This window comes from Photinus pyralis, unplaced genomic scaffold (genome assembly GCF_008802855.1).
Source record: "Photinus pyralis isolate 1611_PpyrPB1 unplaced genomic scaffold, Ppyr1.3 Ppyr1.4_unclustered_Scaffold778, whole genome shotgun sequence".
Classification (NCBI taxonomy): Eukaryota; Metazoa; Arthropoda; class Insecta; order Coleoptera; family Lampyridae; genus Photinus; species Photinus pyralis.
The window spans coordinates 78673-91398 of NW_022172241.1; the positions used below are offsets into that span (position 1 = coordinate 78673).

The 12726-nt window shown below is 35.5% G+C and overlaps 1 protein-coding gene across 1 annotated transcript in view; it reads right to left on the reverse strand.

Annotated features, from left to right (window-relative positions):
• Window positions 1-468: 468 nt before the first annotated feature.
• The window catches only part of LOC116182845 (C-type lectin domain family 4 member A-like), a 75481-nt gene continuing 63223 nt past the window's right edge, over window positions 469-12726 (reverse strand). Inside the window, exons 4-5 of the mRNA XM_031503397.1 lie at window positions 6312-6420; window positions 469-1047 (exon numbers count right to left, since the gene is read on the reverse strand). Of these exons, the coding sequence (XP_031359257.1) occupies window positions 800-1047; window positions 6312-6420 (357 nt within the window). The 3' untranslated portion in view covers window positions 469-799. The remainder of the gene's footprint in view (window positions 1048-6311; window positions 6421-12726) is intronic.

A 12726-nucleotide genomic window follows, 5' to 3' on the forward strand; every position in this document is an offset into this window, starting at 1 on the left:
CGAATTTTCACCGTTCTGCTCTCTGGTAGGCTGCACGTAGTAGTTTTTTTACCTTGGGATGTCTATACTGCTTTCCCTCAATTTTGCTGAATATCTTCAGTGGGTCCTTAATCCGGCTGGTTAGCAAAATCCTATTTTGATTGGGCTTTTCCCAATGTAAGACTTAAAATAATGCCACCAATTACCCGCTATACAACATGCGGGTCAATGTGCCCCAAAAAACCATAGGTCACTGAGTTAATACAAACGAATTAAGGGGGTGATTTTGCGGATATCCCGCCCATTGGGGACTTGGGGACCTTTATTACGTTATGAGTGACAAAAAGCGCTTCAAAGTTCCACAGAATTCAGCCTTATGTGATTTATTTTTAACTGCTCTGGCCATTCCTGTAAATTTGCAACAAATTTGAAAATGCTCGTCTTTCCTGTAAAAAGTAAAGGGGTGTGCTCATAGAAAATTAATTCATGTTAATTACACGTTTTTATAAATTAAAAAATGATAAAACTATAACAAATAAATTTACAAATTGAAGTAAAACTAGGAGAATAACAAAATACTTATTTTTGGCTCTTTTTCGTGGCGTTCTAGAAAGAGCCGGTAAAACTAAATCTTGGTATGAAAATGACTACAAAATTACACTAACTAAAAAGTCATTATAACACTCACACATTTTTTTCTCAGTTTCGTATCACTGGGCGGTACCTCCACAACATTCATTCCACATCTTTGTACCGCTCACTATTTCATTTATTAAGTTTCGAGTTGGGCAGGTAATAAGAACAAAAACTATGGCAAACATCACTGCTGTATTTCGCAAACGAAGAACGTTTCGAAAGAGCAAGGCGAATCGTTCCACTTCAGTCCTTTGCCGTCTCTGTTCCAAAGCTCCAAGCAGTTTTCCTCCTCGCCGTTTTCGTAGACGAAATTGTTAGGCTCGCCGGCGTTCCAGTTCGTAAACGTCAGCGGTCTGCCGTTCGACATCCAGAAGAATTTACCTTCGTCGGCCAGGTCGGTGCCCGATGTCCAGAAGTGCTCGTTTCCCAAACCTACAAGAAAACATCCAGAATTAGATACTTTGCGCCTCACTACCGTCTCAAAGCTGCTCTTGTTGTTGCAGAACCGATATTTTAGAATCTACCCGTTTTCGAGGAGGTTTGCTAACAACATTTCACCACGACGAAAGCTGCAAATATTTTTTTGGGGTGGTTTTTGGAAAATTACTTTTCTACTTAAAACATGTCATACAGATTGTTGCTGGTTCATATGTTGGTTAAAATTTGGGTCACTTTCTTAGGAGCTGGGAAACATTTTGCGTTCCCCACCGTATTCTAGTTAAAAATTTTTTTCTTTTTTTTCAATACAACATCTTTGCCATCTTACTTTATTTAAATATTTAAATGAATCGTCTGGACGAGACATATTTATTGGTGAGGTTAAAACAAATATCTCGAGAAGGATGTAAAAACTTTAAGTGCAAATATATCCAGAGCGCAACGAGGAGGGTACTCTCAAAGGGCATTGATGATGTGACAACTTAAATATCTCGAAAATGGAGTGTCGGAAGAAGGGAGCAACATTTCTCTAAGAGCTTTTTGTTCTTGCTTTATATAGCATAACTTATTTGTGTCAGTCATCCTTTAAACGTTTATTGATATACCGAGACCCTAAAGCCTTTATAACCTGACACATTAAAAAGCTACTTACGAAAATGCGTGCTGGTGAGAAAACAATTAAATGGGGCGTGATTGGAGTGCATTTCTTCAGAGTAATCTTGTTGTAGGGTTAATCTTATGGATTCCAAAATGAAAAATGTGTTCGAACGACCATTAATCTGAATGATAATAAAACAGGTATGGCTATAGCTTGGCATTGCGTATTATTTGGCTAAAGCTATGGTAATTTTGAATTTACTGCAATTCGGTTCATAACTAACGGAGATATCAAAAAGGCCGGGCTACATTTCCATTTCGCGAAGTCCGATCTACAAATTTGGTAAAGAATCCACCTGCAAAATTTCATCGTAATCGATCTATTCGTTTTTGAAATATCGTGCTAATGGACAGACGGACAGACACCGCTGAATCAAAATGATGCAACATTCATACAAGATTGCGATTCATGTATTTTTTATGCACTTTTGTTGGGTATATTTTATGAAAAAATCTGTTTTCTACTTAACCGTGAATCGTACGCCCTCTAGCAGCAAACCTAGAAACTTAAAAATAATTTCCAGCGAATCTCTTACCTCTTTTGTTAACAAAACCTTTTTCCCCAAACTGTGCAATTAACGGTTTTATAGATATGGCCTGTGACCTTTATTAATAGGACATCCTGTAATAATGGACGTACGTAGGGTCGTAATGTTAACGTTTAAGGGTTGAAAGTAGTATTAATTACGTTAAAATATTAACATTAATTATCATAAACTTTATTCGAACTTTATTTTCATCCCTGATAAGCTTTAATTTATATTTTTATAAGTTTTGGCGATAATGAGTAGTTTTCACCATTAAAATTAATAAGTACTGAAGTGATCCACTTGTTAATTAATAATTAAGCAGTAAGAATCTTTAACTTTAGCTGGAACTGGATATTTAACTTGCAAAGAAAGCGCTCGGGGGTTAGTGCACCCGTTTATAGGGGAAAGATGTAAAAATGTGCATTCGTTAAGAAGATTTTGTGTGGATTGTAAATGAAAAATAGTTTATTTCCAAAATGTTACTTAAGGAATATACCTAATTATCTCTTATCATGTCTTCAATTTACCTTGTCTCTGTGCTACATAAAATAAAAGAACGTGCAGACGACCACCTCTGAAATTGTAACTTAACATACCACACAACGTAAAATATAGGGTCCTAACCGAGGTCCTAACACTGCTAACACTATCATCTAGGACAGGGGTCGGCAATCTATTGAAACAGAAGAGCCAAAAATTACAACTTATAAAATTTCCCAGTTTTGAAAGAGCCACAAAAAAAATTTTGATTTAATATTATAGTATTTGGCTATATACAGGGTCCTGCAACAATGCGTCGGTTTTTCCTACATAGCTGATACCTAATAAAAAATATTGGTGGTTGCGGATCTACATAAATTATTTTTGCATGTACAGGGTGTCCCATTTTTACGATGTCAATAAATAACTGATCTTTTTAAATAGAACATCCTGCATATTTTTACTTGTTTCAATGCCATTTGTTCAAACTGCTATAACTATTCTTTTTCAAATGGAACTACTACTGTTTTATTTCGCTATTCGATTGCCTTTTGCGTTCTCTTCAATGTTTATAAGGGGTGCCCTGTGCTTAAACCCCGCAGTTTTTATGTTATTCAATATTTTTCACAAAAGTACCTACTCATTAATTAATTACGTGTTTATACATCGGAGTAGGCTGCTATAATAAAAAAAAACAAAAGAATACAAGAAAGTAAAGGTAAACAGGTGTCACAAATTAGATAATTATTTGCTGCAAGTGTACTTTTGATTTGGTAAACAAATAAGATTAATTAAAAAGGCGAATTTCGAACAAATGAAGTAATTTCTTTAGATAAATACGGAGAGCCGCAACTTTATATCAAAAGAGCCGCATGCGGCTCGCGAGCCGCAGATTGCCGACCCCTGATCTAGGAGGTCTGGATCTGGGAGAAGGTGAGTGGTATAATAAGCAAGTGTAATTATCCCTGTCTCACTGCAGTACCGATTCAGCCTTGTGTGTATTACTAACGTTAAACTTAACGTGTAGGTTAACGTTATTTTGCCCATACGCAAAATATCGTTTTTTGGCAGATAACCTGCACGTTAAGTTTGAGGTTTCTAATACATCACAGGGTTCATTGGCAAATGGCTCATTTTATTCTGAAGTAATTGCACTCAATTTTAAATTTTTTTAATCTGTCTACTCAACAAATTGGGAGATTTATTACATTTTTTACCATAATATCCTGCACTGCTTGACACATTACTACGTAAAAATCAACCCCTTGTCAGCCACCCCCTAACGACAACAACTCCCATTAATTTCAAATGGGAATAATAGTCGAGTGACATCTTATTTGACAGGTCTTTCAATTCTGTATCCAAACTGATTTTAACTTACAACGACAAGCAACGTAAAAACTTCAGTTTGAAACTGGGAGGCCCACCCCTTGAAATGTTTGACATTTGGGGAGGGATTGGTTGGTAAGGGTTAGTCTTAGTAATATTTTGGTAAAAACAACTCTTGGGGCGCTATGGAAATGGGTGGAAAAGGGTAACGTGAGAGTATACTGCAAACCTGATGCATCGCCTTTATAGATGCTATTAAAGTGAAGAGACGCGGAAAACTGATGCGAGGTGTCTTGCTCCACGACAATGCACCAGGGCACAAGTCCAGATTTTCAAAAGTTGGCTTTGAAGAAATTAAACATCCGCCTTATATATAGTCCAGATCTAGCATGCATTTTTTAAATCCGGAATCTTAAAAAAAACACCAAGGGAGAGAAAATTTAGGGAGAGTGACGAACTTATAGCAGCTGTTGAGGGCCATTTTGCGGAAAAGCCGAATGGATATTTTTATTCAAAAGCACGGCAATAAAAGTTTGTTGTTGATCTATTCTTTTGTTTTCATGCCTAATCCGCCAATATAAAAACTATCCCTCGTGGATGGATAATTTCGCTACTACAAAGAACCATTGTTGAAACTGCTGTGCAAACGTTTATTGGCGTGAACTCTCCGAAAGGCCTGAACTCATTCAATTCGCCGTTGTAAAAACATATGAATTTCCGCATCAGAACAAACCAATAAGAAATCCTAAAGTGCAAATTATTACTTAGTGAAGATTTAAAGTGTGTCCAATAGTTGGTCAAAAAAATTCACCTAAAAGAGTTGTATTAGGTAATTGAAATGGTGGTTTGCTTGCAACTTATAAAATACAAGGATATACCAGAAAACACAATTACGTGCGATTACCTTTGCCCTTATTCGCTTATCCTCAAAAGTAAAAGTTTATCTGACTGGAGGTGAAAGACCGCCTGAACACCTATTTTGAGAAGTTCTAGAAAAAACACTGTGATCGCGGGATTGAAAATACACTGAGGTTGGAGGGACTACGTCGAAAAATAAGATATATTTTGACTCGATATCATTGCTATTTATTTCACTTATCCGATGACCCTCGTATATTTTTTTGTTACTACTTCGATTGAGCAACCAAGCTGTCTGGATAAATGCTTTACTAATGCGCAAGAAGGAAATTTAGTAAAAATGCGGTGATTTAGAAAATGAATACGTAAGTATACAGGGTGTAGCATCTAAGGCCTCTTGGATCATAATTCGTTTACCATAAAAGATAACCGAAGAAATCCAAACTACCGTCGTCATGTTTCATTTTTGATCACTAGAGGCGTACTGTATTTCAGTGGCGTATCAAACTTGAGTTTTTTAAAATGGAACACCCCATTTTTTATTGCAGATTTGGAAAGTACTTGAAAAGTACTTATTTTTTATGTAACACGTTACGCCCTTATCTTTTAAGATTTCGCATAACCTTTTTTTCTCAAAATTTTACACTTTTTCGATTTATTAACGCACATATTTAAACTTCATTGTCTTAAGGCTACACCTCAAAAATATCTTCAACGAAATTGCAGTTGCATTTTGTTAAAACAGAACCCCCTGTATATTATTGCGTATTTTGATTCCTTGGTAAATTTTAGTGAGACTTTATCTATCTAAAATGAGTCGTTTATCCCCAATTCGTCATTTTTTCGAAAGTTGATGTCCATGAAAAATCAAAAAAACTTAAAAAACCGTGACTCTGTCTCTTACTAATCATGAAATGTACTAAATTACTCCCAGCAATGACAGTTAAACTTTTTTTATTGTGTTAAAAAAAATCACTCGACCAATTTTCAGAATTTCAATCAAAGGTAACTTGATTTTTTTGAATGGAACTACAAGTTTTTTTGTAGCCTTAAGAGCTCTTTAACATGGTCCGACAATGAATTTTTAATCCATCTTCCACCCACTCACTAATGGCCCACCCTGTATAATAGGGACTGGGTGAGAATCTCCACTTGGTATATTCAATTTGATTTGTAAACGGAAAACGGAAAAGTTTCTACTGATTTTCCGGGGAAATTGAAATTTTAATTAAACGTTCTTCTGCACTTTGGGAAAGGGAAATTCCGCCACAAAAAAATTGAATAGCTACTACCCCAACATCCTTGAACTGACACGGTTCTTTGTCAAGAACGCATGGTACAATCTCGTTTTAAATACCAACACTTGCCTTTGTTTAAATGTTGTAAAGAAGTGTAGGTACTCACCAAAGTCCTTAATATATTTCTCTAGCTTATCGTTTTCTTCCTGCGACGATATACTCGCCAAGTGCATCCCGTGAAATCTGCAAAACTGCGTCGCCCGAAAATAGTTGGCCTGCAACAAGAAAGAAGTTTCCTTTTAAAAACGGCGCATCAAGGTCCTAGATAAATAAACAATTTATACTCAAGGATAGCGAGGAGTTCATTCCACTGTCAAATTTGGACAAAATACGCGTACAGAAAATACACACCGGTTTCAAATTTGGCAAGCGGGGTAATTTAATAGAACTAAACTGGGCAAGGTTAAGAGATTTGTAATTTAAAACGTATAAATAATTGAGTAAAAGGTCACCGCTTGTGAGGTATTTTGTGTCTCGGATTACCTAAATGTAGGCATGTAAATGGCGGAAGGTGTCGGCATCCGGAAAAAGAACAGTATCATTTTCCGTTTGGCCATATCCCTGGAGCCCAAGACGCCCTTTTACTTATTATTTGCCAGAAATTTCTTTGAATAGTTAGAATTGCTATATTAGGGTATAAAGAATAACAATAAAGGGGTTCATCTTCATATACCGTTTATTTATTACAACTTTTGTGGGGAGTTTGGTGTTATTTGTCCGAAGTTTCGTTAAGCACCCCATTTGGAGCTATGGATCGTCACAATTTTAACGTATGCCATATTTTATGGATTTAGAGTCAATGGTAAGGGGTAATCAATCAATAAGGGATTTTTTTATATTATTTTTTAGTTTGACAGTTTTATTACCCAATCAGGTGAACCATTGGTCAAATATCACCTTGTTATTGGATAAGAAAAAACAACAACAATGTTTCACCAATTGTCTTTTTATTTTATTGTCTGTTTTTGCTATCGATTTCGGCAACTTTTCGATTTTTATTTGGAGTACAGGCAACGTACGTAACGAGCCCCTTTTTTACCTTAGCTATAAGTAGTTAAAAATGAGGTTTTGAAATTGAAAAATTATGAAAAATTCAGTAAATGTGCTTATATTTTTTATTTATTTTATTTATTTTATTGCCTATATTCGTCTATGTCAAGCGGAACTACCTACCCTTTTTTGATAAATTGTATGTTTTCACTAACTAAACCCTCACATGAATCGAAAGTGTCTAGTTCTATTAGCTCTAAAGTTGTGGAAGAGTTTTAGTGGTTTTGTTTATTATTTGTCTTACTTGTAACGAAGCATCCATTGTGAGATCTATCGGCTTTGATGACCACCCGGTACATGAACGCACGGTGTCAAAATGTGATATACATTTGGGCTACTTCGTTACGAGATATTGTAGTTCCGGACCTACGATTTTTTATAGGAGTTGGCAAATGTAATGACTTTAATTTGTAGCGCCGTTTTAGACGCCGATAAGGAAATACAGATACTGTAACTAACTTGGAGCTGTTCCCGTAGATATATTTCCCTTCATTTATTAATAACAGATTTTAGTTTCTCAATGTTAAGCGAAAACGAGCATTAAAAGTGCAAGGTTGTGCAGTTTATTTTATTATCGCGGGACTTTTATGATTGACCCGAAATTCCATGCGCTTTACTGGGGACTATCGAATTTTGGAATTTGCACCAAACCTCGTCTGATTAGATTGTGTCTAGGGTCAAATGAAGCGGGCTTAATTAACATGATATTCAAGATTGGTCCCCGATTTTTAGGAAGTCGAGTCCGATAATGATATTGAAATAGATATTTTGGCATATTTTGAAGCAAATAGTGTAGGAAGAGTACAGTTTTCAAAAGGAATAAATACAGAGCGTTTAAACTAAAAAAAATCCAAAACTTTCAGCTTAGAGTTTTGTTATTTGTTGTTAAACGATGGACTTTAATTTATTATATGGACAGATGAATCAAATTTTTCAAATAATGGAACGTTTAATGCAAGATTTTAAGAAAATTTAGTGCCATTTTCTGTGCCATTTTGACCGATAAAATATTTTTTCATATTATGAAGGTACTCTCACAGGTTAGAATACATTGACCAAAATATAATGGTTGGCATAAGCTGTCCGTCCTACTTGGCACTGAAAAGGTTGACTGCAGATCGGGAAGGATGGAGAACTGCCACAGGCCAATTCTAAGGGTTCTTCCCAAAATTTCGAATATGTAATTTCATTCAAAAACCTGTCGATTTTGGTTTTGACTCCAAATTGTCTGTAGATTTGAAGAATGAATAGAAATATGGCATCGGATTTAAAATAACGGTGTGTAACCGGAATCACAATTTTCCCAGGTATCACAACTATAAATTACAAACATTGCATGAAGATATGGATCTATTCATAACAACAAAAATCGCATTAGTTTGTTAAACCCTTTATCTGTGATAAATTCCATTCGAGGCCAAATAAGTAGACAAGTAAAATTAATGGATGGATTACAGTCGATGAAGATTGTCCATCGTTAAATGTTATCATAATAAGTTAATTTTCAACATTTATATGGTGGATTGACGATGGTTAATTTCATAGGGAATTGTAAGCTTATACGGGGTGTTACATATGTGTTGTGCCAAAAGTATCGGTTGATAGAGGGCAAAAAATGATTCTTGCTTTCTTTTTAATTTTTCCTCTAAAACCATAAGAAGCACGAAGAAAACTGGCAGGTCTTGCAGCGAACCCCGAGAAGGAAAAGGGAATTGCGCCATTCGCGTGAAGATGCTTAGATAATTAATTTAAACAAGTTTAGCGTGATGACTCTGGAATTTCCAATATATCAAAATATTTCCCAAAAATTAGAACTTGTCATTTCAACGACAAAAGCAAAAGTGATATTTTTCTCAATACCAATGGTCCCAAATACTCCAATTTTTTTAAATTACTGATCTACTCCCTCCTGATCCTGGTTGTCAGAGGTTAAAGATCTTTGACGTGCCAAGCACCATTGTTATTATCTCGCAACTCATAAACTAAATTAGAAATGATCTTAGTAACGATACAGGGAATGTATTTTGGAGCTAAATTAAATAAGCTCTTCGAGACACGACAGCTTTAGAAACGACAGGAGTTGGACTAGGTTTAGAGACGGCATTTTTTTAAAGACACTAGAGATAGTTTGTTCGATGCGCGATGTGAATTCTTTAATTCCTTTACACAAGCTACTCAACTGTTCGATAGAAGATGCATAGCTTTGATAAAATAAGGTTGCAAGTCAAAAAGCACATTCTCGAGACGAGTGTTTTCATCAGGATAAATGAAGTCTCCCAAATATCTGCATACCTGCTATACAGGGTATTTTAAATTGAGTAGGATAACATGGCTCTCTTTGTTATTATTAACGAGCTCCTAGCGATATAATTTTGCGGTGTCTGTCCGCCCGTCCGTCCGTTAGCACGATAAATCATAAACGAATTTCGAATTTGGTTTTGTGTGGGATGTGCAGTGCCAACTTTCTTATTTATGGAAGCAATTAAATGAAATTTCATACATATACACTTTAAATAAAAGCAAAACTAACATCCGGTTTAAAATTTGGTTTTGCACATGCTATAGCCATACCCAGGAGCTCGTTTGCAATATTTGTTTAATTTATTATACTTACAGATTCGGTTAAATTGCCGAAGTTGTGTAGTTTGTGATGGTGATGGATATTCCGTGCGATATTTTGAAAAAAGAAATCGTTTCGTAGAAAATTGGAAAAAAGGAAAATCGCCATTTTTATAGAGTTTAAACATTTTAGTAACAAAGAGAGCTACCGAAAACGGTTGCAAGATTCGATGGGATAAATTCAATGGGTGTAGAAAAACATTTTTCAAAATGGTGGTTTTCGAAGTAACTGTTGACATCAATTTCCCTAATTTTAATTGAACGCCATCTTGGATTTTTACTCAGTTTGATACAGTTTTTTTTCTCTTTCCAATCATGTACATCAAATTATCATTCAATTAATAAACATGGGTTAAATTACAATTTTCATTTTTTCGTCATAGTTGGTCATGGAAACAAAACCAGCATAGAGGCCTAATTATCATTTTACAATGTTACATTTGTTTCATAGGAATGCATTGGGAAAGGTAAAACTGCTGTAGTAGCTAAACTGGTGGCTAATGTGCTTAGTGGAATGCGTTTTGAACATTTGCTATAACTTCAAAATTCCTTTATTCCGGCCAGATAATTGTAACATTGCAAAATGTCAATTGTTTGCTGTTTCCATGGCCAACTATGAAGAAATAATGAAAATTGTCATTTTACCCATGTTTATTATTTGAATGAATACATGTACATCAAACTGAGTAAAAATCCAATATGGCGCGTCTATTTAAAATAAGGAAGGTGATGTCAATATCTCGAACACCGCCATTTTGAAAATGTTCTTTCTGCATCCATTGAATTTATCCCATCGAATCTTGCAACTTTTATTTGAAACTTTCCACTTGTACACAGGAATACAACGCGAAGTAGAAGGTAAGGAAGGTGCCATCTCTAGAGACAACGGGGGGACGATGTATACATAGAAGTACCACCTTCTTTATGAATGCGTTCAATAAAGTCAACCTCTAGTAATAAGGCATCTACGATTATGTGATTCTTGATTCAGAAGTGCTGTGACAATTTTACGTTTTTGATTAACATCACCTTCAGGAGTAAGACCTCCGATTCCAATTTCATAATCTAACTCAAAACCTTTTAAATGATTTGGGTCCATTATCTCTTCAATGCCAAGACAAGGAAATTCGAGACCTCACGTTTATACAGTCAAATTTATGAAGCAAATCTCGAGAAGGAAAAGGGAATTGGCCACGTCCCGTTCGCGTAGATATATAAGATAGTTAATTTAAACAATTTTAGCGTGAAGACTCTGGAATTTCTCAATATATCAATCTCGTTCGTAAAAGTGAGAACTTGGCATTTCAACGACAAAAGCAAAAGTGATATTTTTCTCAATACCAATGGTACCAACCACTCCTAACACACTAAGAGCGCATTCAGTCAATCACTCAAACCAACGGCACGTTAAAGTCTTTGAGGTTAAGAAATTTTGTTTGATTTTGAAGAAAGTTAACATGGACCTGCAACTAATTTTTAAAAGATTCTGTTCAAAGACGTTCCATTTTGTTTGATTTCGGTCGCACAGGATCTTTAGCACACCCCTAATTATTACATTATTTTAAAAAGGTGCATACAAAAGAATTGCTAAACCCTCCTGAATTGCTACATACCTCAGAATCTTTGCATAAAAAAATCTATGGTTGGATTTTCACTATTCTGAAAAACGTCATTTATTATTGTAGTGGTTGTCTCTGTCCATTTTTTGTGTACCTACTTTTAGACGATACTTTCACCCCTTAATTGCCTATTACACTTCCAATTCAATTACAATACCATTTCCAAATAGAATATTATGCTCCAATGTCTTTTGTCAATTGCTCAAAGCCCAGGACCCGTTTAGTGCCCCAAAATGTCGCTGGAACTATTCACACAGTAGTTTAAATCAAAACAAGTGCACGAAATTTACGTAGTAAACAACTTTCATTGCTCCATTACAAATCAAAACAGGTTGCTTACGTATTTTGTTCACCTTCAAAATCTATACACTTAATTAATAAACCCCATATCTTTCATCGTTAAGCTAAATTCCCAGACTACATTTTTACAATTACCTACCTCGCTGTTTACTCATTTTTGACCTTTTTGGAATAATTGCAACAAAAATCTGATTTAGTGCAGTCCTACTTTTTCGCATACCTGCTTTATGTTAATGTGGAAATTACTAATTGTATGCCTGAAAAGTATAATTAATCACAGACGAGATTTATTAATAGTTGCATCTTTTGTAATAACTTTATTACGTTGTGCATTTTTCTTTGTTATTTGCTCGCCAGCGAGTGTGTGGTTAATCAATTAAGTTGAAGAAATATGACAGCACTTTAGATCCTCCCAGTATGTGATGCTTTCTAAATTTTTACCTTTGATTCGACACAAAAGTGTGTCCACTTTATTGATAAAATGTAAAAGTTAGGCTTTTCGGGTTACAATTTCATTTTTCAAAAAAACACAGCTTGAAAAATGAAATGGGCCATTCTGTTAAACCCAGGGCTAAACCTTAATGTTGCAAATTTGCAACTTGTGATAGGCACAGGCTCATAGCCAGAATGAAGTAGCAGGGGTGGCTGGTATTTTTCTAGGATGGGCTTAAGAAGCTTTTGATAAAGACTTCTGTAATTTTTGTAAAGGAACCATCAACCGTAACTCCCAGTGGGGGCAAACCACGTTCTAGATCGGGCTCGGCCACCTCCTAGCCACGGGCCTGGATTTTTAAAAATTATATGATCAAATCCACAAAAGAGATTGCACCCGCAAATTCACCGGCTTTATGGCTCAGTGGTAGAGCATTGGGTTATAAATCCGGAGGTCGGGTGTTCGAACCTGGGTTGAGGTGAATTTTTCATCTGTGGCGG